Source organism: Plectropomus leopardus, chromosome 23, assembly GCF_026936395.1.
Source record: "Plectropomus leopardus strain MGB_pleo_1.0 chromosome 23, ASM2693639v1, whole genome shotgun sequence".
Classification (NCBI taxonomy): Eukaryota; Metazoa; Chordata; class Actinopteri; order Perciformes; family Serranidae; genus Plectropomus; species Plectropomus leopardus.
The window spans coordinates 15987397-16015115 of NC_142198.1; the positions used below are offsets into that span (position 1 = coordinate 15987397).

At 36.3% G+C, this 27719-nt stretch overlaps 1 protein-coding gene across 3 annotated transcripts in view; it reads right to left on the bottom strand.

Moving 5' to 3' along the window:
• Positions 1-783: 783 nt before the first annotated feature.
• Positions 784-27719, bottom strand: part of LOC121962438 (sterile alpha motif domain-containing protein 9-like) — a 52033-nt gene continuing 25097 nt past the window's right edge. For 2 of the 3 annotated variants that reach the window (XM_088074080.1, XM_088074081.1), the window contains exons 9-14: positions 4733-4947; positions 4398-4654; positions 3587-3715; positions 2693-2816; positions 2475-2510; positions 784-1794 (exon numbers count right to left, since the gene is read on the bottom strand). In XM_088074080.1, the coding sequence (XP_087930206.1) occupies positions 1526-1794; positions 2475-2510; positions 2693-2816; positions 3587-3715; positions 4398-4654; positions 4733-4947 (1030 nt within the window). In that variant the 3' untranslated portion in view covers positions 784-1525. The remainder of the gene's footprint in view (positions 1795-2474; positions 2511-2692; positions 2817-3586; positions 3716-4397; positions 4655-4732; positions 4948-27719) is intronic. The other variant, XM_088074082.1, reaches the window with a different exon arrangement.

The following is a 27719-nucleotide window of genomic DNA, read 5'->3' on the forward strand; positions in this document are numbered from 1 at the left end:
TTTGTTTTTAGAGTGCACAGATATTGAATATATACTCTTAAAAGGTCAGTTCATCCCAAAATCCAAAATACATATCTTTCCTCTTAACTGTGGTACTATTTATCATTTTCGATTGTTTCGGTGTTAGTCGCAGTGTTGACGATATCAGTCGTAGAGATGTCTGTCTTCTCTGAGACACCATGGAAGTAGATGACGCTCAGCTTGTGGTGCTTAAACCGCAAAAAAAACCCAAAAACAAAAGCATCTGAGAAACTCATTAACTCATTAGTAATGTCTCTTTCCAGAAATCATGACCTGGTTACTCAAAATAATCCTCAGACCTTGTTGTGAGCAGTTTCTTGTAGTTTTTGACCAAACTATACCTGATGGCCGAATCATGGCGCAGAGGGACGCGTGCACGAGAATCTCGTGCTCATGGCGAGATTTAAATATTAATGGCTGAGCTGTGAACTAGCAGAAGATGCACGCTTCCCTCTGTGCAGTGGTTTGGTTGAATGAGACATACTGTTTATTTTATTTAACACTTTTTTTGGCGGTTTTAGCACCACAAGCCACCTAGTTTCAATATATTAGAAAGAATGAAAATATCTCCAAGACTCGGCAACTCACGCAAACAATGTAGATTGATAAACAACACTACAGATGAGAGGAAAAATGTGTATTTTTGATTTTGGTGTGACCTTCTGTTTTTTTGCTTCTTCAGCCGCCCTTTGAATAACTCGTTTTAGGTTTTTATGTGTACTTTGAGAGAGCTGAGGCCAAAAATGTGAAATACAACAGTAATCAGGTTTACCGTTTATTTAAAAGAGAAAAAACACAGGCAAAAAAAGATGGAACATTAAAATATGTTTTTTTTTTCTAATAGCAATACATGCAGGAATATTATGAAAATAAGTAAATCTTTCGGCAAAGGAACGTAGTAAAAACATTTTCTGTTCCACACACAAACATGTAAAATAAATCTGTAGAAAATAAATCTAAATATGTATATATATATATATATTTGTTGTTTTTGCAGCAACAGTTCAAGATAAGGACAGAAATTGAATCAGTGATACGATCAAAAATAATTCACATATTTGCATTCAAAAGCATTATCATACAAATCTATAGTCATATTTCTGAGTGATTAAAAAAACATTATTGCGTAATTTTAATAAAATAATTTAATATCTGCTCCTACTTTCTTAAAGTCGCATCTATCAGTACATGTTTTGGCTAATAGGATGCAGCAAAAAACAAACAACAAAACTCCAAAACTTCCACATTACCTTCGTTTCATAAAATATCGTCATTGATTAATAATTATTGAGTCTAATTTGTGATTGATTTTAAATATCCAGTTTAATGTTTGGGATCAATATCCCTTTTTTAACATTTACGTTATACAAAACTTTTAATAAATAATTGTGAAAAACTTATATGCCAAAAAGGACTTTTTGCAGAAGGAAAAAAAACATAGTTCCTATAGTCAGATTTGGCTTAACTTCTATAAAAAATATTAAAGCCACTTAATTTTCCTTCTTCACTGAGATCCCTCGAGCTCCCTAACGAGAGGCCTCATACTCCTCATCCTTTTCAGGATTTCATAGAGCGTGTCTTTTCCCTTGGTGCCGGCTGCAGTCACACACCTGAGAATGTCCCTCATTTGGTCTTGTGTAGTTGTTAAAGCTCTAATGGCGTCGTACCTCTCATTTGAGATCAACTCTTTATGCAGGAGCTTGTCCAAGACGGCGTCTGTATCGGTCACACGGTTAATCAGAGCTGTCCGATGGCGATCCACGAAATGCTGACCTGAGGCAGCCATGGAAAATAAAAGCAGAGCAGACAATCGGTGAACACTAGAAGTTTTAATGGTCATATTTATAAAAAAAAAAAATGTTAAGAGCAAGGAGGAGTAATGGTGTCCGAGGCCGCAATATAAATCATTTATCATTCTCTGCTCTAATTTTAAGGAGTCCAGTTCTCTGCTTAAAGCGAAAACTGACCTACAAACATTCAAATTCCACTCAAAATGTCTTTTTGCAATTTTTACCTGGAGCTGAATTTTCTGCAGAGAGTGAGAGAAATCTCTTTTTTAAATCTAAGATAACAAAAACACAACTCTTATTTTCATGTAATTTTTAATCACAGAAATCATGCTTTTTGTATTATATTAAATTCCTGCCAGTTTATCCCCTTAAATCCTACACACTGGACTTTTAAGATGTTAACAAAATTTTGAATTTTTAATCTATTTTAATTACACAAGCAATTTTTTTATCACAATAGCTAAAAATATTATAAGAAATCAAGATCACGATTAAAAATGCATTTAAAGTAGAGTTATATACCTGAGCCAAACATCAGAATATAATAATGAACATTATAAATTATTTTTGAGACATTTTTTTTGCTTCTCAATTAATTGATAAACAATCATCAAAATGCTCACATTGCCTTCTGTGGCTCTAATCCTGTTTTTCTTAACTTACCTTGTTCATGATCAGGGCTTTGACTTTGGTAGTCCTCTAAAATAAAAAAACAGGGCACAAGGCTGGTCGGTTAATGGAAATTTAGCTGATTTCATATTTTTTCCGTTGTTCCATTGTCAACACACATGGCATTTGGGTCTGATAATTGTGCATATTTAGCTAAACAAGACAAATACTGTGCAGATTAATTGGTATAAAATTATTAAAAAAACACTAACCTTTGTAAATGGAACAGGTCCAGGTAGTGTTTTTCTCACTTTCGAGCTTGAGGGTAAAGTCGTCATCTGCGTTTCTAATGAACACCTCAAATTGATTTGTGCTGTCATATCTGAGCTCTCGTGTCTAAAAAACATCGTAAATGGAGTTTAAAACTTTGTTGCAGTTGATACTTTCAATTTGGAATTATCTTTTACTTGACACATTTGCAGTGATACTTGACACCAGCTTGAAAAGCTGTTAAAATGTAAACATAAACATACTCTCCTGCATTAACCGGAAATTGCTTTGAGCACACGTTCCTCGTTAATATTTTAATCTTTATTTGCTAACTTATATCATGTTTGTTACTTTATGATTTTAATTCTCCTTTTTGGTCGAAATAAATACTTAATTACCCAAGTTAGATGTAAAAACAAATGCCGTTATTCCCATCGGTCTCTCTCTGCTAATGCTGGCTGCCGGCTGTTTACAGTTCTGTAACTAATCCCTCCACCACTAGATGTTGTGGCGTTCAGCTCAGCTGTCTGTTCTACCAGCAGAGAGAGACTGAGCTGTGGTGGTGCCTGCTGTGCACTACATATCATGACTTTAATAGAAAGAAGAGCACATATATTTATTTAATTTAGAAAAATACCATTGGGATTTCTGAATAACCGAGCCTAACCCTGAGAACCACCAAATTTGTAACTGAGTTTTAAAGGCTTTTTTTTAAAAAAAAAAACAACTTTATTTATATTGCCAATTTTTTTAAAAAAAAATTCATAGCCAGAAGAAGTAAAAACAGATTTTTTTTAGATTTTCAAAATGCTGGTGGTCCTTGAACACATCATGTGCTTCCATCAAATAACCTATTAAAACACAGAGCCAATGATAGTTAAATAGTTAAAACATACGCTTGGTTGAATCTTCGCGTCCGCCTTGTCTGTTGTGAGGGAGAAATTACTTCCCAAAAGCATGGGCTTGTCTGGGCCTGGTTTTAACATTTCTAAGTATCCACGGGAGTAATGCTGTTTTTCCACTTCCTGTGAAAAACAAAAAAATGTTACTAAAACCCAAACTAGCCAACATTTGTTTTTTAGTCTCAATGTTTCTGTTGCTTTTACCAGGTAACAGAAATATGATATTTAAACTGTGCTGCTTTTAGGTACTACAGAAGCCCTAACCATAAAAACATTTTTCCTGCGTTTTTTCTGAGATAACAGGATCCGTTTCTCAATGTACTGAAACTGCGTTTTCCCAACATAATGACAATTAATTTGAGATCTCGAGATAAGTTAAATGTGAAAGGTCTGAGATTTCCATCACGTGTGACATGTCATGCAATGCTGACTGACAGATGCCCTTGACATTTATATAGATAAGCTGGATATATAAGATATAAGCTAAGTTTGTTTTGCGCTTTTATGCTTCTACTCTGAAATATTTTTTAAAGAAATGAATAATTGAATGTTAACGTTACAAGAGGTGTATGTCAGGTTTTGGCTATGATTTCGATGAATACCCTACTATTACGGCACTGTTTTTTTTTAATGTTGAGATCTCAAGTTAATTACGTCGTTACATCAGGAATGTCGAGAATATTATCCCATTATCTCAAGAAAACCGAGGGGGGAAAAAGTGAATGTATGAATGCTTAGGGCTTCCTTAAATTCCATTTTGTAATTGAAAGAAAAAAGAATTACTGTGACAAATGAAAATAGAAACCTTTTTCAAAGCTGGATCGGGTGGCACCAGGTAAATTTGTAATGTGAGGGCAGATTGGATTGTCATGTATATCCACACGTCGTAGAAAACGTTCGCAGGCAAGCCGAAAATCTTTCGGATCATGACCAGTCGCGGGGAGAAGACTGGCTGGATTAACTTGACGTGGGACGATGTCACTTCAAACACTTGTTCCAGAAAATCTCCACAGGTATCAATATGCAGAACCGCAAACATGTCTGACATTTTGGAGCTGTGATCTGCAAAAAAAGTGCACAATTGTGGTGATGGGAAAAAGAGATGCATATGTCTTTTGGAAAATGCTGATGACATCTCACCGACACAGATCCAGTGTGGCAGATGGACCTCCTCAAACTTCCCAGCTTTGACCGTGATGTCCAGTAAGGGTCCTGCTGGCATGTAACCAATGCACAAAGGCCTCTCGCTGTGGTCCTCCCATGAGCAGAACTGGTATTTGAAGCTGACCTTTTCCTTACAAACCCAGCGCAGGGCAGACACGCCGCACTCAAAGCGACCTGCGTCAGACTGGAGGCTAAGAAATGAAGGTGAATACAAATGGGTTTGGACTTAACACACACTGAAATACTTAATTTTGCTGATTATTGTCACCTAAAATTAATTTGTGATTCAATTTTGTGGCATTTTGTCATAGTAAGGCAAATCAGGAAACTGTAGTTATAGATACACACAAGTAATATCTGATAGCTCATACATACAGATACTTCATTTTCAAGGGAAAGTGCTCCTAGAAGCTGAGTTTTGTTTTAATTACACAAGAAAACTGGTTCAGAATGATTTCAAGAACATGTGATGATGACATTTGTATTTTTAACCTCATCCACTGTCTTGACGACAGGTTCAAATTCAGTCCAATCCATGATGTCCTGATTCCGAAGACAATAACGTTTTGACAATAAGTGTACTTAAGCTATTTTAACAGATTTTAAAAATGTAAAATTTAAATTAAAGGATTAGCATGGTAGTTTATCAAATGTCAGCTACCGAGAATGAAACTGACTAATTATTAAACTGCCTGAAAATGTCAGTTTTATTCCATACTGTACAATAACATTTCAGATTGTTTGAATTTGAATTTGTTAACATATTTGACTGCATACTATACTATGACTTTGTTTCCTATCATTTTTTATGTCTTGGTGTACCGTAACATTTTTTTAATAGCATACTCAATTTATGACTTTTAGGATGCCCTATTATACTGGAATTGTTAAAAGCATTTTTAGTGGTATACTATTCAATAATTTCTTTTAATGATATTTTCTCTGATTAGTTTTATGTCTTTTTATAGTAAAGCTGGTGAGTAACAGGAAAGTGAGAGGACAGAGGGGGAATGACCTTGAGCTGCTGCAAAGGACGACGCAGGGAGCACATTCACTCTACCAGGTGAGCTATAGGTCACCCTCATTTTAATGATATTTTAATGAATTTTGTACAGCTGTAAACAGCTTAGAATAGCCTGCAAAAACACGCCATAGCAAAGAAAGTTGCGGAAAGACCTCAAAAAAGCAGAATATGGCATGTTAAAAAAAATGACCAAAAATCCAAGACTATAGTAAGGCAAAAATGTCAGCATTTGACATGTCTCAAAAACTGGTCAAAACAACTGTAAACAGCTTAGAATAACCTGCCAAGACACACCATTGCAAAGAAAGTTGCAAAAATAGGCAACAAAAGCAGAATCTGGCATGTCAAAAAAATGACCAAAAATCTAAGACTATAGTAAGGCAAAAATGTCAAAATTTGACACATCCCAAAAACTGTTGAAAACAGCTGGAAACAGCTAGAATAGTCAACCAAGAAACACCATAGCAAAGAAAGTTGCAGAAAGACCCCAAAACAGCAGAATTTGGCACGTCGAAAAAATGACCAAAAATCTAAGGCTATAGTAAGGCAAATATGTCAAAATTTAACACGTCCCAAAAACTATTGAAAACAATTGGAAACAGCTTAGAATACTCTGCTAAAACACGCCATAGCAAAGAAAGTTGCAAAAAGAGCCCAAAAAAGCAGAATTTGGCATGTCGAAAAAATGACCAAAAATCCAAGACTATAGTAAGGCAAAAATGTCAAAACTTGACACGTCCCGAAAACTGTTGAAAACAACTGGAGACAGCTTAGAATAGACTGCCAAGATACGCCATCGCAAAGAAAGTTGCAAAAAGAGCCAAAAACATCATAATTTGGCATGTCGAAAAAATGACCAAAAATCCAAGGCTATAGTAAGGCAAAAATGTCAAAATTTGACACGTCCCAAATACTGTTGAAAACAACTGGAAACATCTTAGAATAGCCAACCAAGAAACACCATGGCAAAGAAAGTTGCAAAAAGAGCCAAAAAAAGCAGAATATGGCATGTCGAAAAAATGAGCAAAAATCCAAGGCTATAGTAAGGCAAAAATGTCAAAATTTGACACATCGCAAAAACTGTTGAAAACAACTGGAAACAGCTTAGAATATCCAACCAAGAAACACCATAGCAAAGAAAGTAGCAAAGAGAGCCCAAAACAGCAGAATTTGGCATGTCAAAAATGTGACCAAAAATCTAAGGCTATAGTAAGGCAAAAATGTCAAAATTTGACACATCGCAAAAACTGTTGAAAACAACTGGAAACAGCTTAGAATAGCCTGCCAAGATACGCCATAGCAAAGAAAGTTGCAAAAAGCGCCAAAAACATCATAATTTGGCATGTCGAAAATGTGACCAAAAATCCAAGACTATAGGAAGGCAAAAATGTGTGTCAAAATTTGACACGTCCCAAAAACTGTTGAAAACAATTGGAAACAGCTTAGAATAGCCTGCTAAAACACGCCATAGCAAAGAAAGTTGCAAAAAGAGCCAAAAACATCATAATTTGGCATGTCGAAAATGTGACCAAAAATCCAAGGCTATAGTAAGGCAAAAATGTCAAAATTTGACACGTCGCAAAAACTGTTGAAAACAACTGGAAACAGCTTAGAATAGCCTGCTAAAACACGCCATAGCAAAGAAAGTTGCAAAAAGAGGCAACAAATGCAGAATCTGGCATGTCCAAAAAATGACCAAAAATCCAAGACTATAGTAAGGCAAAAATGTGTGTCAAAATTTGCCACATCCCAAAAATTGTTGAAAACAACTCGAAACAGCTTAGAATAGACTGCTAAGATACGCCATAGCAAAGAAAGTCAGAAAAAGAGTGCAAAAAGGCATAATTTGGCATGGCTAAAATGTGACCAAAAATCCAAGACTATAGTAAGGCAAAAATGTGTGTCAAAATGTGACACGTCCCAAAAACTGTTGAAAACAACTGGAAACAGCTTAGAATAGACTGCCAAGATACGCCATTGCAAAGAAAGTTGCAAAAAGAGCCAAAAACATCATAATTTGGCATGTCGAAAATGTGACCAAAAATCCAAGACTATAGTAAGGTAAAATGTGTGTCAAAATTTGACACGTCCCAAAAACTGTTGAAAACAACTGGAAACAGCTTAGAATAGCCAACCAAGAAACACCATGGCAAAGAAAGTTGCAAAAAGAGCCAAAAAAAAGCAGAATTTGGCATGTCAAAAAAATGACCAAAAATCTAAGGCTATAGTAAGGCAAAAATGTCAAAATTTAACACGTCCCAAAAACTATTGAAAACAATTGGAAACAGCTTAGAATACTCTGCTAAAACACGCCATAGCAAAGAAAGTTGCAAAAAGAGCCCAAAACAGCAGAATTTGGCATGTCGAAAAAATGACCAAAAATCCAAGGCTATAGTCAGGCAAAAATGTGTTTCAAAATGTGACACCTCCCAAAAACTGTTGAAAACAGTTGGAAACAGCTTAGAATAGCCTGATAAAACATGCCATAGCAAAGAAAGTTGCAAAAAGAGCCAAAAAATGCATAATTTGGCATGTCGAAAAAATGACCAAAAATCCAAGGCTATAGTAAGGCAAAAATGTGTGTCAAAATGTGACACGTCCCAAATACTGTTGAAAACAACTGGAAACAGCTTAGAATAGCCAACCAAGAAACACCATGGCAAAGAAAGTTGCAAAAAGAGCCAAAAAAAGCAGAATTTGGCATGTAGAAAAAATGACCAAAAATCCAAGGCTATAGTAAGGCAAAAATGTCAAAATTTGACACGTCGCAAAAACTGTTGAAAACAATTGGAAACAGCTTAGAATAGCCTGCTAAAACACGCCATAGCAAAGAAAGTTGCAAAAATAGGCAACAAAAGCAGAATCTGGCATGTCGAAAAAATGACCAAAAATCCAAGGCTATAGTAAGGCAAAAACGTCAAAATTTGACACCTCCCAAAAACTGTTGAAAACAATTGGAAACAGCTTAGAATAGCCTGCTAAAACACGCCATAGCAAAGAAAGTTGCAAAAAAAGCCAAAAACATCATAATTTGGCATGTCGAAAATGTGACCAAAAATCCAAGGCTATAGTAAGGCAAAAATGTGTGTCAAAATGTGACACGTCCCAAATACTGTTGAAAACAACTGGAAACAGCTTAGAATAGCCTGCCAAGATACGCCATAGCAAAGAAAGTTGCAAAAAGCGCCAAAAACATCATAATTTGGCATGTCGAAAATGTGACCAAAAATCCAAGACTATAGTAAGGCAAAAATGTGTGTCAAAATGTGACACGTCCCAAAAACTGTTGAAAACAACTGGAAACAGCTTAGAATAGCCTGCTAAAACACACCATAGCAAAGAAAGTTGCAAAAAGAGCCAAAAACATCATAATTTGGCATGTCGAAAATGTGACCAAAAATCCAAGGCTATAGTAAGGCAAAAATGTGTGTCAAAATGTGACACGTCGCAAAAACTATTGAAAACAACTGGAAACAGCTTTGAATAGCCTGCTAAAACACGCCATAGCAAAGAAAGTTGCAATAATAGGCAACAAATGCAGAATCTGGCATGTCGAAAAAATGACCAAAAATCCAAGACTATAGTAAGGCAAAAATGTGTGTCAAAATGTGACACGTTCCAAATACTGTTGAAAACAACTGGAAACAGCTTAGAATAGCCAACCAAGAAACACCATGGCAAAGAAAGTTGCAAAAAGAGCCAAAAAAAGCAGAATTTGGCATGTCGAAAATGTGACCAAAAATCCAAGACTATAGTAAGGCAAAAATGTGTGTCAAAATTTGACACATCGCAAAAACTGTTGAAAACACCTGGAAACAGCTTAGAATAGCCTGCTAAAACACGCCATAGCAAAGAAAGTTGCAAAAATAGGCAACAAATGCAGAATCTGGCATGTCGAAAAAATGACCAAAAATCCAAGGCTATAGTAAGGCAAAAATGTGTGTCAAAATGTGACACGTCCCAAAAACTGTTGAAAACAACTGGAAACAGCTTAGAATAGCCTGCCAAGAAACGCCATAGCAAAGAAAGTTGCAAAAAGAGCCAAAAACATCATAATTTGGCATGTCGAAAAAATGACCAAAAATCCAAGACTATAGTAAGGCAAAAATGTGTGTCAAAATGTGACACGTCCCAAAAACTGTTGAAAACAACTGGAAACAGCTTAGAATAGCCTGCCAAGATACGCCATCGCAAAGAAAGTTGCAAAAAAAGCCCAAAACATCATAATTTGGCATGTCGAAAAAATGACCAAAAATCCAAGGCTATAGTAAGGCAAAAATGCGTGTCAAAATTTGACACATCGCAAAAACTGTTGAAAACACCTGGAAACAGCTTAGAATAGCCTGCTAAAACACGCCATAGCAAAGAAAGTTGCAATAATAGGCAACAAATGCAGAATCTGGCATGTCGAAAAAATGACCAAAAATCCAAGGCTATAGTAAGGCAAAAATGTGTGTCAAAATGTGACACGTTCCAAATACTGTTGAAAACAACTGGAAACAGCTTAGAATAGCCAACCAAGAAACACCATGGCAAAGAAAGTTGCAAAAAGAGCCAAAAAAAGCAGAATTTGGCATGTCGAAAATGTGACCAAAAATCCAAGACTATAGTAAGGCAAAAATGTGTGTCAAAATTTGACACGTCCCAAAAACTGTTGAAAACAATTGGAAACAGCTTAGAATAGCCTGCTAAAACACGCCATAGTAAAGAAAGTTGCAAAAAGAGCCAAAAAACATCAGAATTTGGCATGTCGAAAAATGTGACCAAAATCCAAGACTATAGTAAAGGCAAAAATGTGTGTCAAAATGTGACACGTCCCAAAAACTGTTGAAAACAACTGGAAACAACTTAGAATAGCCAACCAAGAAACACCATAGCAAAGAAAGTTGCAAAAAGAGCCAAAAACATCATAATTTGGCATGTCGAAAATGTGACCAAAAATCCAAGACTATAGTAAGGCAAACATGTGTGTCAAAATGTGACATGTCCCAAAAACTGTTGAAAACAACTGGAAACAGCTTAGAATAGCCTGCCAATACACACCATAGCAAAGAAAGTTGCAAAAAGAGCCCAAAACATCATAATTTGGCATGTCGAAAAAATGATCAAAAATCTAAGGCTATAGTAAGGCAAAAATGTCAAAATTTGACACATCGCAAAAACTGTTGAAAACACCTGGAAACAGCTTAGAATAGCCTGCTAAAACACGCCATAGCAAAGAAAGTTGCAAAAATAGGCAACAAAAGCAGAATCTGGCATGTCGAAAAAATGACCAAAAATCCAAGGCTATAGTAAGGCAAAAATGTGTGTCAAAATGTGACACGTCCCAAATACTGTTGAAAACAACTGGAAACAGCTTAGAATAGCCAACCAAGAAACACCATGGCAAAGAAAGTTGCAAAAAGAGCCAAAAAAAGCAGAATTTGGCATGTCGAAAAAATGATCAAAAATCTAAGGCTATAGTAAGGCAAAAATGTCAAAATTTGACACATCGCAAAAACTGTTGAAAACAACTGGAAACAGCTTAGAATAGCCTGCTAAAACACGCCATAGCAAAGAAAGTTGCAAAAATAGGCAACAAAAGCAGAATCTGGCATGTCGAAAAAATGACCAAAAATCCAAGGCTATAGTAAGGCAAAAACGTCAAAATTTGACATGTCCCAAAAACTGTTGAAAACAATTGGAAACAGCTTAGAATAGCATGCTAAAACATGCCATAGCAAAGAAAGTTGCAGAAATACCCCAAAAAAGCATTATATGGCATGTCGAAAAAATGACCAAAAATCCAAGGCTATAGTAAGGCAAAAATGTGTGTCAAAATGTGACATGTCCCAAATACTGTTGAAAACAACTGGAAACAGCTTAGAATAGCATGCTAAAACATGCCATAGCAAAGAAAGTTGCAGAAATACCCCAAAAAAGCATTATATGGCATGTCGAAAAAATGACCAAAAATCCAAGGCTATAGTAAGGCAAAAATGTGTGTCAAAATGTGACATGTCCCAAATACTGTTGAAAACAACTGGAAACAGCTTAGAATAGCCAACCAAGAAACACCATGGCAAAGAAAGTTGCAAAAAGAGCCAAAAAAAGCAGAATTTGGCATGTCGAAAATGTGACCAAAAATCCAAGACTATAGTAAGGCAAAAATGTGTGTCAAAATTTGACACGTCCCAAAAACTGTTGAAAACAATTGGAAACAGCTTAGAATAGCCTGCTAAAACACGCCATAGCAAAGAAAGTTGCAAAAAGAGCCAAAAACATCATAATTTGGCATGTCGAAAAAATGACCAAAAATCCAAGACTATAGTAAGGCAAAAATGTCAAAATGTGACACGTCCCAAAAACTGTTGAAAACAACTGGAAACAGCTTAGAATAGCCTGCTAAAACACGCCATAGCAAAGAAAGTTGCAAAAATAGGCAACAAATGCAGAATCTGGCATGTCGAAAAAATGACCAAAAATCCAAGACTATAGTAAGGCAAAAGTGTCAAAATTTGACACATCGCAAAAACAGCTGAAAACAACTGGAAACAGCTTAGAATAGCCAACCAAGAAACACCATGGCAAAGAAAGTTGCAAAAAGAGCCCAAAACAGCAGAATTTGGCATGTCGAAAAAATGACTAAAAATCCAAGGCTATAGTAAGGCAAAAATGTGTGTCAAAATGTGACACGTCCCAAAAACTGTTGAAAACAATTGGAAACAGCTTAGAATAGACTGCCAAGACACGCCATTGCAAAGAAAGTTGCAAAAAGAGCCCAAAACATCATAATTTGGCATGTCGAAAATGTGACCAAAAATCCAAGACTATAGTAAGGCAAAAATGTGTGTCAAAATTTGACATATCGCAAAAACTGTTGAAAACACCTGGAAACAGCTTAGAATAGCCTGCTAAAACACGCCATAGCAAAGAAAGTTGCAAAAATAGGCAACAAATGCAGAATCTGGCATGTCGAAAAAATGACCAAAAATCCAAGGCTATAGTAAGGCAAAAATGTGTGTCAAAATGTGACACGTTCCAAATACTGTTGAAAACAACTGGAAACAGCTTAGAATAGCCAACCAAGAAACACCATGGCAAAGAAAGTTGCAAATAGAGCCAAAAAAAGCAGAATTTGGCATGTCGAAAATGTGACCAAAAATCCAAGACTATAGTAAGGCAAAAATGTGTGTCAAAATTTGACACGTCCCAAAAACTGTTGAAAACAATTGGAAACAGCTTAGAATAGCCTGCCAAAACACGCCATAGCAAAGAAAGTTGCAAAAAGAGCCAAAAACATCATAATTTGGCATGTCGAAAAAATGACCAAAAATCCAAGGCTATAGTAAGGCAAAAATGTCAAAATTTGACACGTCGCAAAAACTATTGAAAACACCTGGAAACAGCTTAGAATAGCCTGCTAAAACACGCCATAGCAAAGAAAGTTGCAAAAATAGGCAACAAATGCAGAATCTGGCATGTCGAAAAAATGACCAAAAATCCAAGGCTATAGTAAGGCAAAAATGTGTGTCAAAATGTGACACGTCCCAAAAACTGTTGAAAACAACTGGAAACAGCTTAGAATAGCCTGCCAAGAAACGCCATAGCAAAGAAAGTTGCAAAAAGAGCCAAAAACATCATAATTTGGCATGTCGAAAAAATGACCAAAAATCCAAGGCTATAGTAAGGCAAAAATGTCAAAATTTGACACATCCCAAAAACTGTTGAAAACAACTGGAAACAGCTTAGAATAGCCTGCCAAGATACGCCATCGCAAAGAAAGTTGCAAAAAAAGCCCAAAACATCATAATTTGGCATGTCGAAAAAATGACCAAAAATCCAAGGCTATAGTAAGGCAAAAATGTGTGTCAAAATGTGACACGTCCCAAAAACTGTTGAAAACAACTGGAAACAGCTTAGAATAGCCTGCCAAGATACGCCATCGCAAAGAAAGTTGCAAAAAAAGCCCAAAACATCATAATTTGGCATGTCGAAAAAATGACCAAAAATCCAAGGCTATAGTAAGGCAAAAATGCGTGTCAAAATTTGACACATCGCAAAAACTGTTGAAAACACCTGGAAACAGCTTAGAATAGCCTGCTAAAACACGCCATAGCAAAGAAAGTTGCAATAATAGGCAACAAATGCAGAATCTGGCATGTCGAAAAAATGACCAAAAATCCAAGGCTATAGTAAGGCAAAAATGTGTGTCAAAATGTGACACGTCCCAAATACTGTTGAAAACAACTGGAAACAGCTTAGAATAGCCAACCAAGAAACACCATGGCAAAGAAAGTTGCAAAAAGAGCCAAAAAAAGCAGAATTTGGCATGTCGAAAAAATGATCAAAAATCTAAGGCTATAGTAAGGCAAAAATGCGTGTCAAAATTTGACATATCGCAAAAACTGTTGAAAACACCTGGAAACAGCTTAGAATAGCCTGCTAAAACACGCCATAGCAAAGAAAGTTGCAAAAATAGGCAACAAATGCAGAATCTGGCATGTCGAAAAAATGACCAAAAATCCAAGGCTATAGTAAGGCAAAAATGTGTGTCAAAATGTGACACGTCCCAAATACTGTTGAAAACAACTGGAAACAGCTTAGAATAGCCAACCAAGAAACACCATGGCAAAGAAAGTTGCAAAAAGAGCCAAAAACATCATAATTTGGCATGTCGAAAAAATGATCAAAAATCTAAGGCTATAGTAAGGCAAAAATGTCAAAATTTGACACGTCGCAAAAACTATTGAAAACAACTGGAAACAGCTTAGAATAGCCTGCTAAAACACGCCATAGCAAAGAAAGTTGCAAAAAGAGCCAAAAACATCATAATTTGGCATGTCAAAAAAATGACCAAAAATCCAAGGCTATAGTAAGGCAAAAATGTCAAAATTTGACACATCCCAAAAACTGTTGAAAACAATTGGAAACAGCTTAGAATAGCCTGCCAAGATACGCCATCGCAAAGAAAGTTGCAAAAAAAAGCCAAAAACATCATAATTTGGCATGTCGAAAAAATGACCAAAAATCCAAGACTATAGTAAGGCAAAAATGTGTGTCAAAATGTGACACGTCCCAAAAACTGTTGAAAACAACTGGAAACAGCTTAGAATAGACTGCCAAGATACGCCATCGTAAAGAAAGTTGCAAAAAAAGCCCAAAACATCATAATTTGGCATGTCGAAAATGTGACCAAAAATCCAAGACTATAGTAAGGCAAAAATGTGTCAAAATGTGACACGTCCCAAAAACTGTTGAAAACAACTGGAAACAGCTTAGAATAGCCTGCTAAAACACACCATAGCAAAGAAAGTTGCAAAAAGAGCCAAAAACATCATAATTTGGCATGTCGAAAATGTGACCAAAAATCCAAGACTATAGTAAGGCAAACATGTGTGTCAAAATGTGACATGTCCCAAAAACTGTTGAAAACAACTGGAAACAGCTTAGAATAGCCTGCCAATACACACCATAGCAAAGAAAGTTGCAAAAAGAGCCCAAAACATCATAATTTGGCATGTCGAAAAAATGATCAAAAATCTAAGGCTATAGTAAGGCAAAAATGTCAAAATTTGACACGTCGCAAAAACTATTGAAAACAACTGGAAACAGCTTAGAATAGCCTGCTAAAACACGCCATAGCAAAGAAAGTTGCAGAAAGAGGCAAAAACATGCAGAATTTGGCATGTCGAAAAAATGACCAAAAATCCAAGGCTATAGTAAGGCAAAAATGTGTGTCAAAATGTGACACGTCCCAAAAACTGTTGAAAACAACTGAAACAGCTTAGAATAGACTGCCAAGACACGCCATAGCAAAGAAAGTTGCAAAAAAGAGCCCAAAACATCATGATTTGGCATGTCAAAAAAATGACCAAAAATCCAAGGCTATAGTAAGGCAAAATGTCAAAATTTGACACATCCCAAAAACTGTTGAAAACAACTGGAAACAGCTTAGAATAGCCTGCCAAGATACGCCATCGCAAAGAAAGTTGCAAAAAAAGCCCAAAACATCATAATTTGGCATGTCGAAAAAATGACCAAAAATCCAAGGCTATAGTAAGGCAAAAATGTGTGTCAAAATGTGACACGTCCCAAAAACTGTTGAAAACAACTGGAAACAGCTTAGAATAGCCTGCCAAGATACGCCATCGCAAAGAAAGTTGCAAAAAGAGCCAAAAACATCATAATTTGGCATGTCGAAAATGTGACCAAAAATCCAAGACTATAGTAAGGCAAAAATGTGTGTCAAAATGTGACACGTCCCAAAAACTGTTGAAAACAACTGGAAACAGCTTAGAATAGCCTGCCAATACACGCCATAGCAAAGAAAGTTGCAAAAAGAGCCAAAAACATCATAATTTGGCATGTCGAAAAAATGACCAAAAATCCAAGGCTATAGTAAAGGCAAAAATGTGTGTCAAAATTTGACACATCGCAAAAACTGTTGAAAACACCTGGAAACAGCTTAGAATAGCCTGCTAAAACACGCCATAGCAAAGAAAGTTGCAAAAATAGGCAACAAATGCAGAATCTGGCATGTCGAAAAAATGACCAAAAATCCAAGACTATAGTAAGGCAAAAATGTGTGTCAAAATGTGACACGTCCCAAAAACTGTTGAAAACAACTGGAAACAGCTTAGAATAGCCAACCAAGAAACACCATGGCAAAGAAAGTTGCAAAAGAGCCAAAAACATCATAATTTGGCATGTCAAAAAAATGACCAAAAATCCAAGGCTATAGTAAGGCAAAAATGTCAAAATTTGACACATCCCAAAAACTGTTGAAAACAATTGGAAACAGCTTAGAATAGCCTGCCAAGATACGCCATCGCAAAGAAAGTTGCAAAAAAAAGCCAAAAACATCATAATTTGGCATGTCGAAAAAATGACCAAAAATCCAAGACTATAGTAAGGCAAAAATGTGTGTCAAAATGTGACACGTCCCAAAAACTGTTGAAAACAACTGGAAACAGCTTAGAATAGACTGCCAAGATACGCCATCGTAAAGAAAGTTGCAAAATAAGCCCAAAACATCATAATTTGGCATGTCGAAAATGTGACCAAAAATCCAAGACTATAGTAAGGCAAAAATGTCAAAATTTGACACCTCCCAAAAACTGTTGAAAACAACTGGAAACAGCTTAGAATAGCCTGCTAAAACACACCATAGCAAAGAAAGTTGCAAAAAGAGCCAAAAACATCATAATTTGGCATGTCGAAAAAAATGACCAAAATCCAAGACTATAGTAAGGCAAACATGTGTGTCAAAATGTGACATGTCCCAAAAACTGTTGAAAACAACTGGAAACAGCTTAGAATAGCCAACCAACACACCATAGCAAAGAAAGTTGCAAAAAGAGCCCAAAACATCATAATTTGGCATGTCGAAAAAATGATCAAAAATCTAAGGCTATAGTAAGGCAAAAATGTCAAAATTTGACACATCGCAAAAACTGTTGAAAACACCTGGAAACAGCTTAGAATAGCCTGCTAAAACACGCCATAGCAAAGAAAGTTGCAAAAATAGGCAACAAAAGCAGAATCTGGCATGTCGAAAAAATGACCAAAAATCCAAGGCTATAGTAAGGCAAAAATGTGTGTCAAAATGTGACACGTCCCAAATACTGTTGAAAACAACTGGAAACAGCTTAGAATAGCCAACCAAGAAACACCATGGCAAAGAAAGTTGCAAAAAGAGCCAAAAAAAGCAGAATTTGGCATGTCGAAAAAATGATCAAAAATCTAAGGCTATAGTAAGGCAAAAATGTCAAAATTTGACACATCGCAAAAACTGTTGAAAACAACTGGAAACAGCTTAGAATAGCCTGCTAAAACACGCCATAGCAAAGAAAGTTGCAAAAATAGGCAACAAAAGCAGAATCTGGCATGTCGAAAAAATGACCAAAAATCCAAGGCTATAGTAAGGCAAAAACGTCAAAATTTGACATGTCCCAAAAACTGTTGAAAACAATTGGAAACAGCTTAGAATAGCATGCTAAAAACATGCCATAGCAAAGAAAGTTGCAAAATACCCAAAAAAAGCATTATATGGCATGTCGAAAAAATGACCAAAAATCCAAGACTATAGTAAGGCAAAAATGTGTGTCAAAATGTGACACGTCCCAAAAACTGTTGAAAACAACTGGAAACAGCTTAGAATAGCCTGCTAAAACACGCCATAGCAAAGAAAGTTGCAAAAAGAGCCAAAAACATCATAATTTGGCATGTCGAAAAAATGACCAAAAATCCAAGACTATAGTAAGGCAAAAATGTCAAAATGTGACACGTCCCAAAAACTGTTGAAAACAACTGGAAACAGCTTAGAATAGCCTGCTAAAACACGCCATAGCAAAGAAAGTTGCAAAAATAGGCAACAAATGCAGAATCTGGCATGTCGAAAAAATGACCAAAAATCCAAGACTATAGTAAGGCAAAAGTGTCAAAATTTGACACATCGCAAAAACAGCTGAAAACAACTGGAAACAGCTTAGAATAGCCAACCAAGAAACACCATGGCAAAGAAAGTTGCAAAAAGAGCCCAAAACAGCAGAATTTGGCATGTCGAAAAAATGACTAAAAATCCAAGGCTATAGTAAGGCAAAAATGTGTGTCAAAATGTGACACGTCCCAAAAACTGTTGAAAACAATTGGAAACAGCTTAGAATAGCCTGCCAAGATACGCCATTGCAAAGAAAGTTGCAAAAACAGCCCCAAACACGAAAATTTGGCATGTCAAAAAATGACCAAAATCCAAGGCTATAGTAAGGCAAAAGTTTCAAAATGTGACACATCGCAAAAACTGTTGAAAACACCTGGAAACAGCTTAGAATAGCCTGCTACAACACGCCATAGCAAAGAAAGTTGCAAAAATAGGCAATAAATGCAGAATCTGGCATGTCGAAAAAATGACCAAAAATCCAAGACTATAGTAAGGCAAAAGTGTCAAAATTTGACACATCGCAAAAACAGCTGAAAACAACTGGAAACAGCTTAGAATAGCCAACCAAGAAACACCATGGCAAAGAAAGTTGCAAAAAGAGCCCAAAACAGCAGAATTTGGCATGTCGAAAAAATGACCAAAAATCCAAGGCTATAGTAAGGCAAAAATGTGTGTCAAAATGTGACACGTCCCAAAAACTGTTGAAAACAATTGGAAACAGCTTAGAATAGCCTGCCAAGATACGCCATTGCAAAGAAAGTTGCAAAAAAAGCCCCAAACACGAAAATTTGGCATGTCAAAAAAATGACCAAAAATCCAAGGCTATAGTAAGGCAAAAATGTCAAAATTTGACACGTCCCAAAAACTGTTGAAAACAACTGGAAACAGCTTAGAATAGACTGCCAAGACACGCCATTGCGAAGAAAGTTGCAAAAATAGGCAACAAAAGCAGAATCTGGCATGTCGAAAAAATGACCAAAAATCCAAGGCTATAGTAAGGCAAAAATGTGTGTCAAAATGTGACACGTCCCAAATACTGTTGAAAACAACTGGAAACAGCTTAGAATAGCCAACCAAGAAACACCATGGCAAAGAAAGTTGCAAAAAGAGCCAAAAAAAGCAGAATTTGGCATGTCGAAAATGTGACCAAAAATCCAAGACTATAGTAAGGCAAAAATGTGTGTCAAAATTTGACACGTCCCAAAAACTGTTGAAAACAATTGGAAACAGCTTAGAATAGCCTGCTAAAACACGCCATAGCAAAGAAAGTTGCAAAAAGAGCCAAAAACATCATAATTTGGCATGTCGAAAAAATGACCAAAAATCCAAGACTATAGTAAGGCAAAAATGTCAAAATTTGACACGTCCCAAAAACTGTTGAAAACAACTGGAAACAGCTTAGAATAGCCTGCTAAAACACGCCATAGCAAAGAAAGTTGCAAAAATAGGCAACAAATGCAGAATCTGGCATGTCGAAAAAATGACCAAAAATCCAAGACTATAGTAAGGCAAAAGTGTCAAAATTTGACACATCCCAAAAACTGTTGAAAACAACTGGAAACAGCTTAAAATAGCCAACCAAGAAACACCATGGCAAAGAAAGTTGCAAAAAGAGCCCAAAACAGCAGAATTTGGCATGTCGAAAAAATGACCAAAAATCCAAGGCTATAGTAAGGCAAAAATGTGTGTCAAAATGTGACACGTCCCAAAAACTGTTGAAAACAATTGGAAACAGCTTAGAATAGCCTGCCAAGATACGCCATTGCAAAGAAAGTTGCAAAAACAGCCCCAAACACGAAAATTTGGCATGTCAAAAAAATGACCAAAAATCCAAGGCTATAGTAAGGCAAAAATGTCAAAATTTGACACATCGCAAAAACTGTTGAAAACACCTGGAAACAGCTTAGAATAGCCTGCTACAACACGCCATAGCAAAGAAAGTTGCAAAAATAGGCAATAAATGCAGAATCTGGCATGTCCAAAAAATGACCAAAAATCCAAGACTATAGTAAGGCAAAAATGTGTGTCAAAATTTGACACATCGCAAAAACAGCTGAAAACAACTGGAAACAGCTTAGAATAGCCAACCAAGAAAACACCATGGCAAAGAAAGTTGCAAAAAGAGCCCAAAACAGCAGAATTTGGCATGTCGAAAAAATGACCAAAAATCCAAGGCTATAGTAAGGCAAAAATGTGTGTCAAAATGTGACACGTCCCAAAAACTGTTGAAAACAATTGGAAACAGCTTAGAATAGCCTGCCAAGATACGCCATTGCAAAGAAAGTTGCAAAAAAAGCCCCAAACACGAAAATTTGGCATGTCAAAAAAATGACCAAAAATCCAAGGCTATAGTAAGGCAAAAATGTCAAAATTTGACACGTCCCAAAAACTGTTGAAAACAACTGGAAACAGCTTAGAATAGACTGCCAAGATACGCCATAGCAAAGAAAGTTGCAAAAATAGGCAACAAAAGCAGAATCTGGCATGTCGAAAAAATGACCAAAAATCCAAGGCTATAGTAAGGCAAAAATGTGTGTCAAAATGTGACACGTCCCAAATACTGTTGAAAACAACTGGAAACAGCTTAGAATAGCCAACCAAGAAACACCATGGCAAAGAAAGTTGCAAAAAGAGCCAAAAAAAGCAGAATTTGGCATGTCGAAAATGTGACCAAAAATCCAAGACTATAGTAAGGCAAAAATGTGTGTCAAAATTTGACACGTCCCAAAAACTGTTGAAAACAATTGGAAACAGCTTAGAATAGCCTGCCAAAACACGCCATAGCAAAGAAAGTTGCAAAAAGAGCCAAAAACATCATAATTTGGCATGTCGAAAAAATGACCAAAAATCCAAGGCTATAGTAAGGCAAAAATGTCAAAATTTGACACGTCGCAAAAACTATTGAAAACACCTGGAAACAGCTTAGAATAGCCTGCTAAAACACGCCATAGCAAAGAAAGTTGCAAAAATAGGCAACAAATGCAGAATCTGGCATGTCGAAAAAATGACCAAAAATCCAAGGCTATAGTAAGGCAAAAATGTGTGTCAAAATGTGACACGTCCCAAAAACTGTTGAAAACAACTGGAAACAGCTTAGAATAGCCTGCCAAGAAACGCCATAGCAAAGAAAGTTGCAAAAAGAGCCAAAAACATCATAATTTGGCATGTCGAAAAAATGACCAAAAATCCAAGGCTATAGTAAGGCAAAAATGTCAAAATTTGACACATCCCAAAAACTGTTGAAAACAACTGGAAACAGCTTAGAATAGCCTGCCAAGATACGCCATCGCAAAGAAAGTTGCAAAAAAAGCCCAAAACATCATAATTTGGCATGTCGAAAAATGACCAAAAATCCAAGGCTATAGTAAGGCAAAATGTGTCAAAATTTGACACATCGCAAAAAACTGTTGAAAACAACTGGAAACAGCTTAGAATAGCCAACCAAGAAACACCATGGCAAAGAAAGTTGCAAAAAGAGCCAAAAACAGCAGAATTTGGCATGTCGAAAAAATGACCAAAAATCCAAGGCTATAGTAAGGCAAAAATGTGTGTCAAAATGTGACACGTCCCAAAAACTGTTGAAAACAATTGGAAACAGCTTAGAATAGCCTGCCAAGATACGCCATGGGAAAGAAAGTTGCAAAAAGAGCCAAAAACAGCATAATTTGGCATGTCAAAAATGTGACCAAAAATCCAAGACTATAGTAAGGTAAAATGTGTGTCAAAATTTGACACGTCCCAAAAACTGTTGAAAACAACTGAAACAGCTTAGAATAGCCTGCTAAAACACGCCATAGCAAAGAAAGTTGCAAAAATAGGCAACAAAAACATCATAATTTGGCATGTCGAAAAATGACCAAAATCCAAGGCTATAGTAAGGCAAAAATGTGTGTCAAAATGTGACACGTCCCAAAAACTATTGAAAACAACTGGAAACAGCTTAGAATAGCCAACCAAGAAACACCATAGCAAAGAAAGTTGCAAAAGAGCCAAAAACATCATAATTTGGCATGTCGAAAATGTGACCAAAAATCCAAGGCTATAGTAAGGCAAAATGTGTCAAAATTTGACACGTCCCAAAAACTGTTGAAAACAATTGGAAACAGCTTAGAATAGCCTGCCAAAACACGCCATAGCAAAGAAAGTTGCAAAAAGAGCCAAAAACATCATAATTTGGCATGTCGAAAAAATGACCAAAAATCCAAGGCTATAGTAAGGCAAAAATGTGTGTCAAAATTTGACACGTCCCAAAAACTGTTGAAAACAACTGGAAACAGCTTAGAATAGCCTGCCAATACACGCCATAGCAAAGAAAGTTGCAAAAAGAGCCAAAAACATCATAATTTGGCATGTCGAAAAAATGACCAAACATCCAAGACTATAGTAAGGCAAAAATGTGTGTCAAAATGTGACACGTCCCAAAAACTGTTGAAAACAACTGAAACAGCTTAGAATAGCCTGCCAAGAAACACCATAGCAAAGAAAGTTGCAAAAGAGCCAAAAACATCATAATTTGGCATGTCGAAAAATGACCAAAAATCCAAGACTATAGTAAGGCAAAAATGTGTGTCAAAATGTGACACGTCCCAAAAACTGTTGAAAACAACTGAAACAGCTTGTAATAGCCTGCCAATGCACGGCATAGCAAAGAAAGTTGCAAAAAGAGCCAAAACATCATAATTTGGCATGTCAAAAAAATGACCAAAAATCCAAGGCTATAGTAAGGCAAAAATGTCAAAATTTGACACATCGCAAAAACTGTTGAAAACACCTGGAAACAGCTTAGAATAGCCTGCTAAAACACGCCATAGCAAAGAAAGTTGCAATAATAGCAACAAATGCAGAATCTGGCATGTCGAAAAAATGACCAAAAATCCAAGGCTATAGTAAGGCAAAAATGTGTCAAAATGTGACACGTCCCAAATACTGTTGAAAACAACTGGAAACAGCTTAGAATAGCCAACCAAGAAACACCATGGCAAAGAAAGTTGCAAAAAGAGCCAAAAAAAGCAGAATTTGGCATGTCAGAAAATGACCAAAAATCCAAGGCTATAGTAAGGCAAAATGTGTGTCAAAATTTGACACATCCCAAAAACTGTTGAAAACAACTGAAACAGCTTAGAATAGCCTGCAAAAACGCCATAGCAAAGAAAGTTGCAAAAAGAGCCAAAAAAGCAGAATTTGGCATGTCGAAAAATGACCAAAAATCCAAGGCTATAGTAAAGGCAAAAATGTCAAAATTTGACACGTCCCGAAAACTATTGAAAACAACTGGAAACAGCTTAGAATAGCCTGCTAAAACACGCCATAGCAAAGAAAGTTGCAAAAAGAGCCAAAAACATCATAATTTGGCATGTCAAAAAAATGACCAAAAATCCAAGGCTATAGTAAGGCAAAAATGTCAAAATTTGACACATCCCAAAAACTGTTGAAAACAATTGGAAACAGCTTAGAATAGCCTGCCAATACACGCCATAGCAAAGAAAGTTGCAAAAAGAGCCAAAAACATCATAATTTGGCATGTCGAAAAATGACCAAAAATCCAAGACAATAGAAAGGCAAACAAATGTGTCAAAATGTGACACGTCCCAAAAACTGTTGAAAACAACTGGAAACAGCTTAGAATAGCCTGCCAATACACGCCATAGCAAAGAAAGTTGCAAAAAGAGCCAAAAACATCATAATTTGGCATGTCGAAAATGTGACCAAAAATCCAAGACTATAGTAAGGCAAAAATGTGTGTCAAAATGTGACACGTCCCAAAAACTGTTGAAAACAACTGGAAACAGCTTAGAATAGCCTGCCAAAACACACCATAGCAAAGAAAGTTGCAAAAGAGCCAAAAACATCAGAATTTGGCATGTCGAAAATGTGACCAAAATCCAAGACTATAGTAAGGCAAACATGTGTGTCAAAATGTGACATGTCCCAAAAACTGTTGAAAACAACTGGAAACAGCTTAGAATAGCCTGCCAATACACACCATAGCAAAGAAAGTTGCAAAAAGAGCCCAAAACATCATAATTTGGCATGTCGAAAAAATGATCAAAAATCTAAGGCTATAGTAAGGCAAAAATGTCAAAATTTGACACATCCCAAAAAACTGTTGAAAACACCTGGAAACAGCTTAGAATAGCCTGCTAAAACACGCCATAGCAAAGAAAGTTGCAATAATAGCAACAAATGCAGAATCTGGCATGTCGAAAAAATGACCAAAAATCCAAGGCTATAGTAAGGCAAAAATGTGTGTCAAAATGTGACACGTCCCAAAAACTGTTGAAAACAACTGGAAACAGCTTAGAATAGCCAACCAAGAAACACCATGGGAAAGAAAGTTGCAAAAGGAGAGAAAAAAAAGCAGAATTTGGCATGTTGAAAAAATGACCAAAAATCCAAGGCTATAGTAAGGCAAAAATGTGTGTCAAAATTTGACACATCGCAAAAACTCTTGAAAACACCTGGAAACAGCTTAGAATAGCCTGCTAAAACACGCCATAGCAAAGAAAGTTGCAAAATAGGCAACAACATGCAGAATCTGGCATGTCGAAAAATGACCAAAAATCCAAGGCTATAGTAAGGCAAAAATGTGTGTCAAAATTTGACACGTCCCAAAAAACTGTTGAAAACAACTGGAAACAGCTTAGAATAGCCTGCCAAAACACCATAGCAAAGAAAGTTGCAAAATAGCCAAAAAAAGCAGAATTTGGCATGTCGAAAAATGACCAAAAATCCAAGACTATAGTAAAGGCAAAAATGTGTGTCAAAATTTGACACGTCCCAAAAAACTGTTGAAAACAATTGGAAACAGCTTAGAATAGCCTGCCAAGATACGCCATAGCAAAGAAAGTTGCAAAAAGAGCCAAAAACATCATAATTTGGCATGTCGAAAAAATGACCAAAAATCCAAGACTATAGTAAGGCAAAAATGTGTGTCAAAATGTGACACGTCCCAAAAACTGTTGAAAACAACTGGAAACAGCTTAGAATAGCCTGCCAAGATACGCCATAGCAAAGAAAGTTGCAAAAAGAGCCAAAAACATCATAATTTGGCATGTCGAAAATGTGACCAAAAATCCAAGACTATAGTAAGGCAAAAATGTGTGTCAAAATGTGACACGTCCCAAAAACTGTTGAAAACAACTGGAAACAGCTTAGAATAGCCTGCTAAAACACGCCATAGTAAAGAAAGTTGCAAAAAGAGCCAAAAACATCATAATTTGGCATGTCGAAAAAATGACCAAAAATCCAAGGCTATAGTAAGGCAAAAATGTCAAAATTTGACACGTCCCAAAAACTGTTGAAAACAATTGGAAACAGCTTAGAATAGCCTGCCAAGAAACGCCATAGCAAAGAAAGTTGCAAAAGAGCCCAAAACATCAGAATTTGGCATGTCAAAAAATGACCAAAAATCCAAGACTATAGTAAGGCAAAATGTGTGTCAAAATGTGACACGTCCCAAAAACTGTTGAAAACAACTGGAAACAGCTTAGAATAGCCTGCCAATACACACCATAGCAAAGAAAGTTGCAAAAAGAGCCCAAAACATCATAATTTGGCATGTCGAAAAAATGATCAAAAATCCAAGGCTATAGTAAGGCAAAAATGTCAAAATTTGACACGTCCCAAAAACTGTTGAAAACAATTGGAAACAGCTTAGAATAGACTGCCAAGACACACCATTGCAAAGAAAGTTGCAAAAAAGCCAAAACAGCAGAATTTGGCATGTCAAAAAATGACCAAAAATCCAAGGCTATAGTAAGGCAAAAATGTCAAAATGTGACACGTCCCAAAAACTGTTGAAAACAACTGGAAACAGCTTAGAATAGACTGCCAAGATACGCCATCGCAAAGTTAGTTGCAAAAAGAGCCAAAAACATCATAATTTGGCATGTCGAAAATGTGACCAAAAATCCAAGACTATAGTAAGGCAAAAATGTGTGTCAAAATGTGACACGTCCCAAAAACTGTTGAAAACAACTGGAAACAGCTTAGAATAGCCTGCCAATACACGCCATAGCAAAGAAAGTTGCAAAAAGAGCCAAAAACATCATAATTTGGCATGTCGAAAATGTGACCAAAAATCCAAGACAAAATCCAAGGCAAAAATGTGTGTCAAAATTTGACACCTCCCAAATACTGTTGAAAACAACTGGAAACAGCTTAGAATAGCCAACCAAGAAATACCAAGGCAAAGAAAGTTGCAAAAAGAGCCAAAAAAAGCAGAATTTGGCATGTCGAAAAAATGACCAAAAATCCAAGACTATAGTAAGGCAAAAATGTGTGTCAAAATGTGACACGTCCCAAAAACTGTTGAAAACAACTGGAAACAGCTTAGAATAGCCTGCCAAGAAACACCATGGGAAAGAAAGTTGCAAAAGGAGCCAAAAAAAAGCAGAATTTGGCATGTTGAAAAAATGACCAAAAATCTAAGGCTATAGTAAGGCAAAAATGTCAAAATTTGACACGTCCCAAAAACTGTTGATAACACCTGGAAACAGCTTAGAATAGCCTGCTAAAATACGCCATAGCAAAGAAAGTTGCAAAAATAGGCAACAAATGCAGAATCTGGCATGTCGAAAAAATGACCAAAAATCCAAGACTATAGTATGGCAAAAGTGTCAAAATTTGACACATCCCAAAAACAGCTGAAAACAACTGGAAACAGCTTAGAATAGCCAACCAAGAAACACCATGGCAAAGAAAGTTGCAAAAAGAGCCCAAAACATCATAATTTGGCATGTCAAAAAAATGACCAAAAATCCAAGGCTATAGTAAGGCAAAAATGTGCTTCAAAATTTGACACATCGCAAAAACTCTTGAAAACACCTGGAAACAGCTTAGAATAGCCTGCTAAAACACACCATAGCAAAGAAAGTTGCAAAAATAGGCAACAAATGCAGAATATGGCATGTCGAAAAAATGACCAAAAATCCAAGACTATAGTAAGGCAAAAGTGTCAAAATTTGACACGTCGCAAAAACAGCTGAAAACAATTGGAAACAGCTTAGAATAGCCAACCAAGAAACACCATGGCAAAGAAAGTTGCAAAAAGAGCCAAAAAAAAGCAGAATTTGGCATGTCGAAAAAATGACCAAAAATCTAAGGCTATAGTAAGGCAAAAATGTCAAAATTTGACACATCGCAAAAACTGTTGAAAACACCTGGAAACAGCTTAGAATAGCCTGCTACAACACGCCATAGCAAAGAAAGTTGCAAAAATAGGCAACAAATGCAGAATCTGGCATGTCGAAAAAATGACCAAAAATCCAAGGCTATAGTAAGGCAAAAATGTGTGTCAAAATGTGACACGTCCCAAATAGTGTTGAAAACAACTGGAAACAGCTTAGAATAGCCTGCTAAAATACGCCATAGCAAAGAAAGTTGCAAAAATAGGCAACAAATGCAGAATCTGGCATGTCGAAAAAATGACCAAAAATCCAAGACTATAGTAAGGCAAAAATGTGTGTCAAAATGTGACACGTCCCAAAAACTGTTGAAAACAACTGGAAACAGCTTAG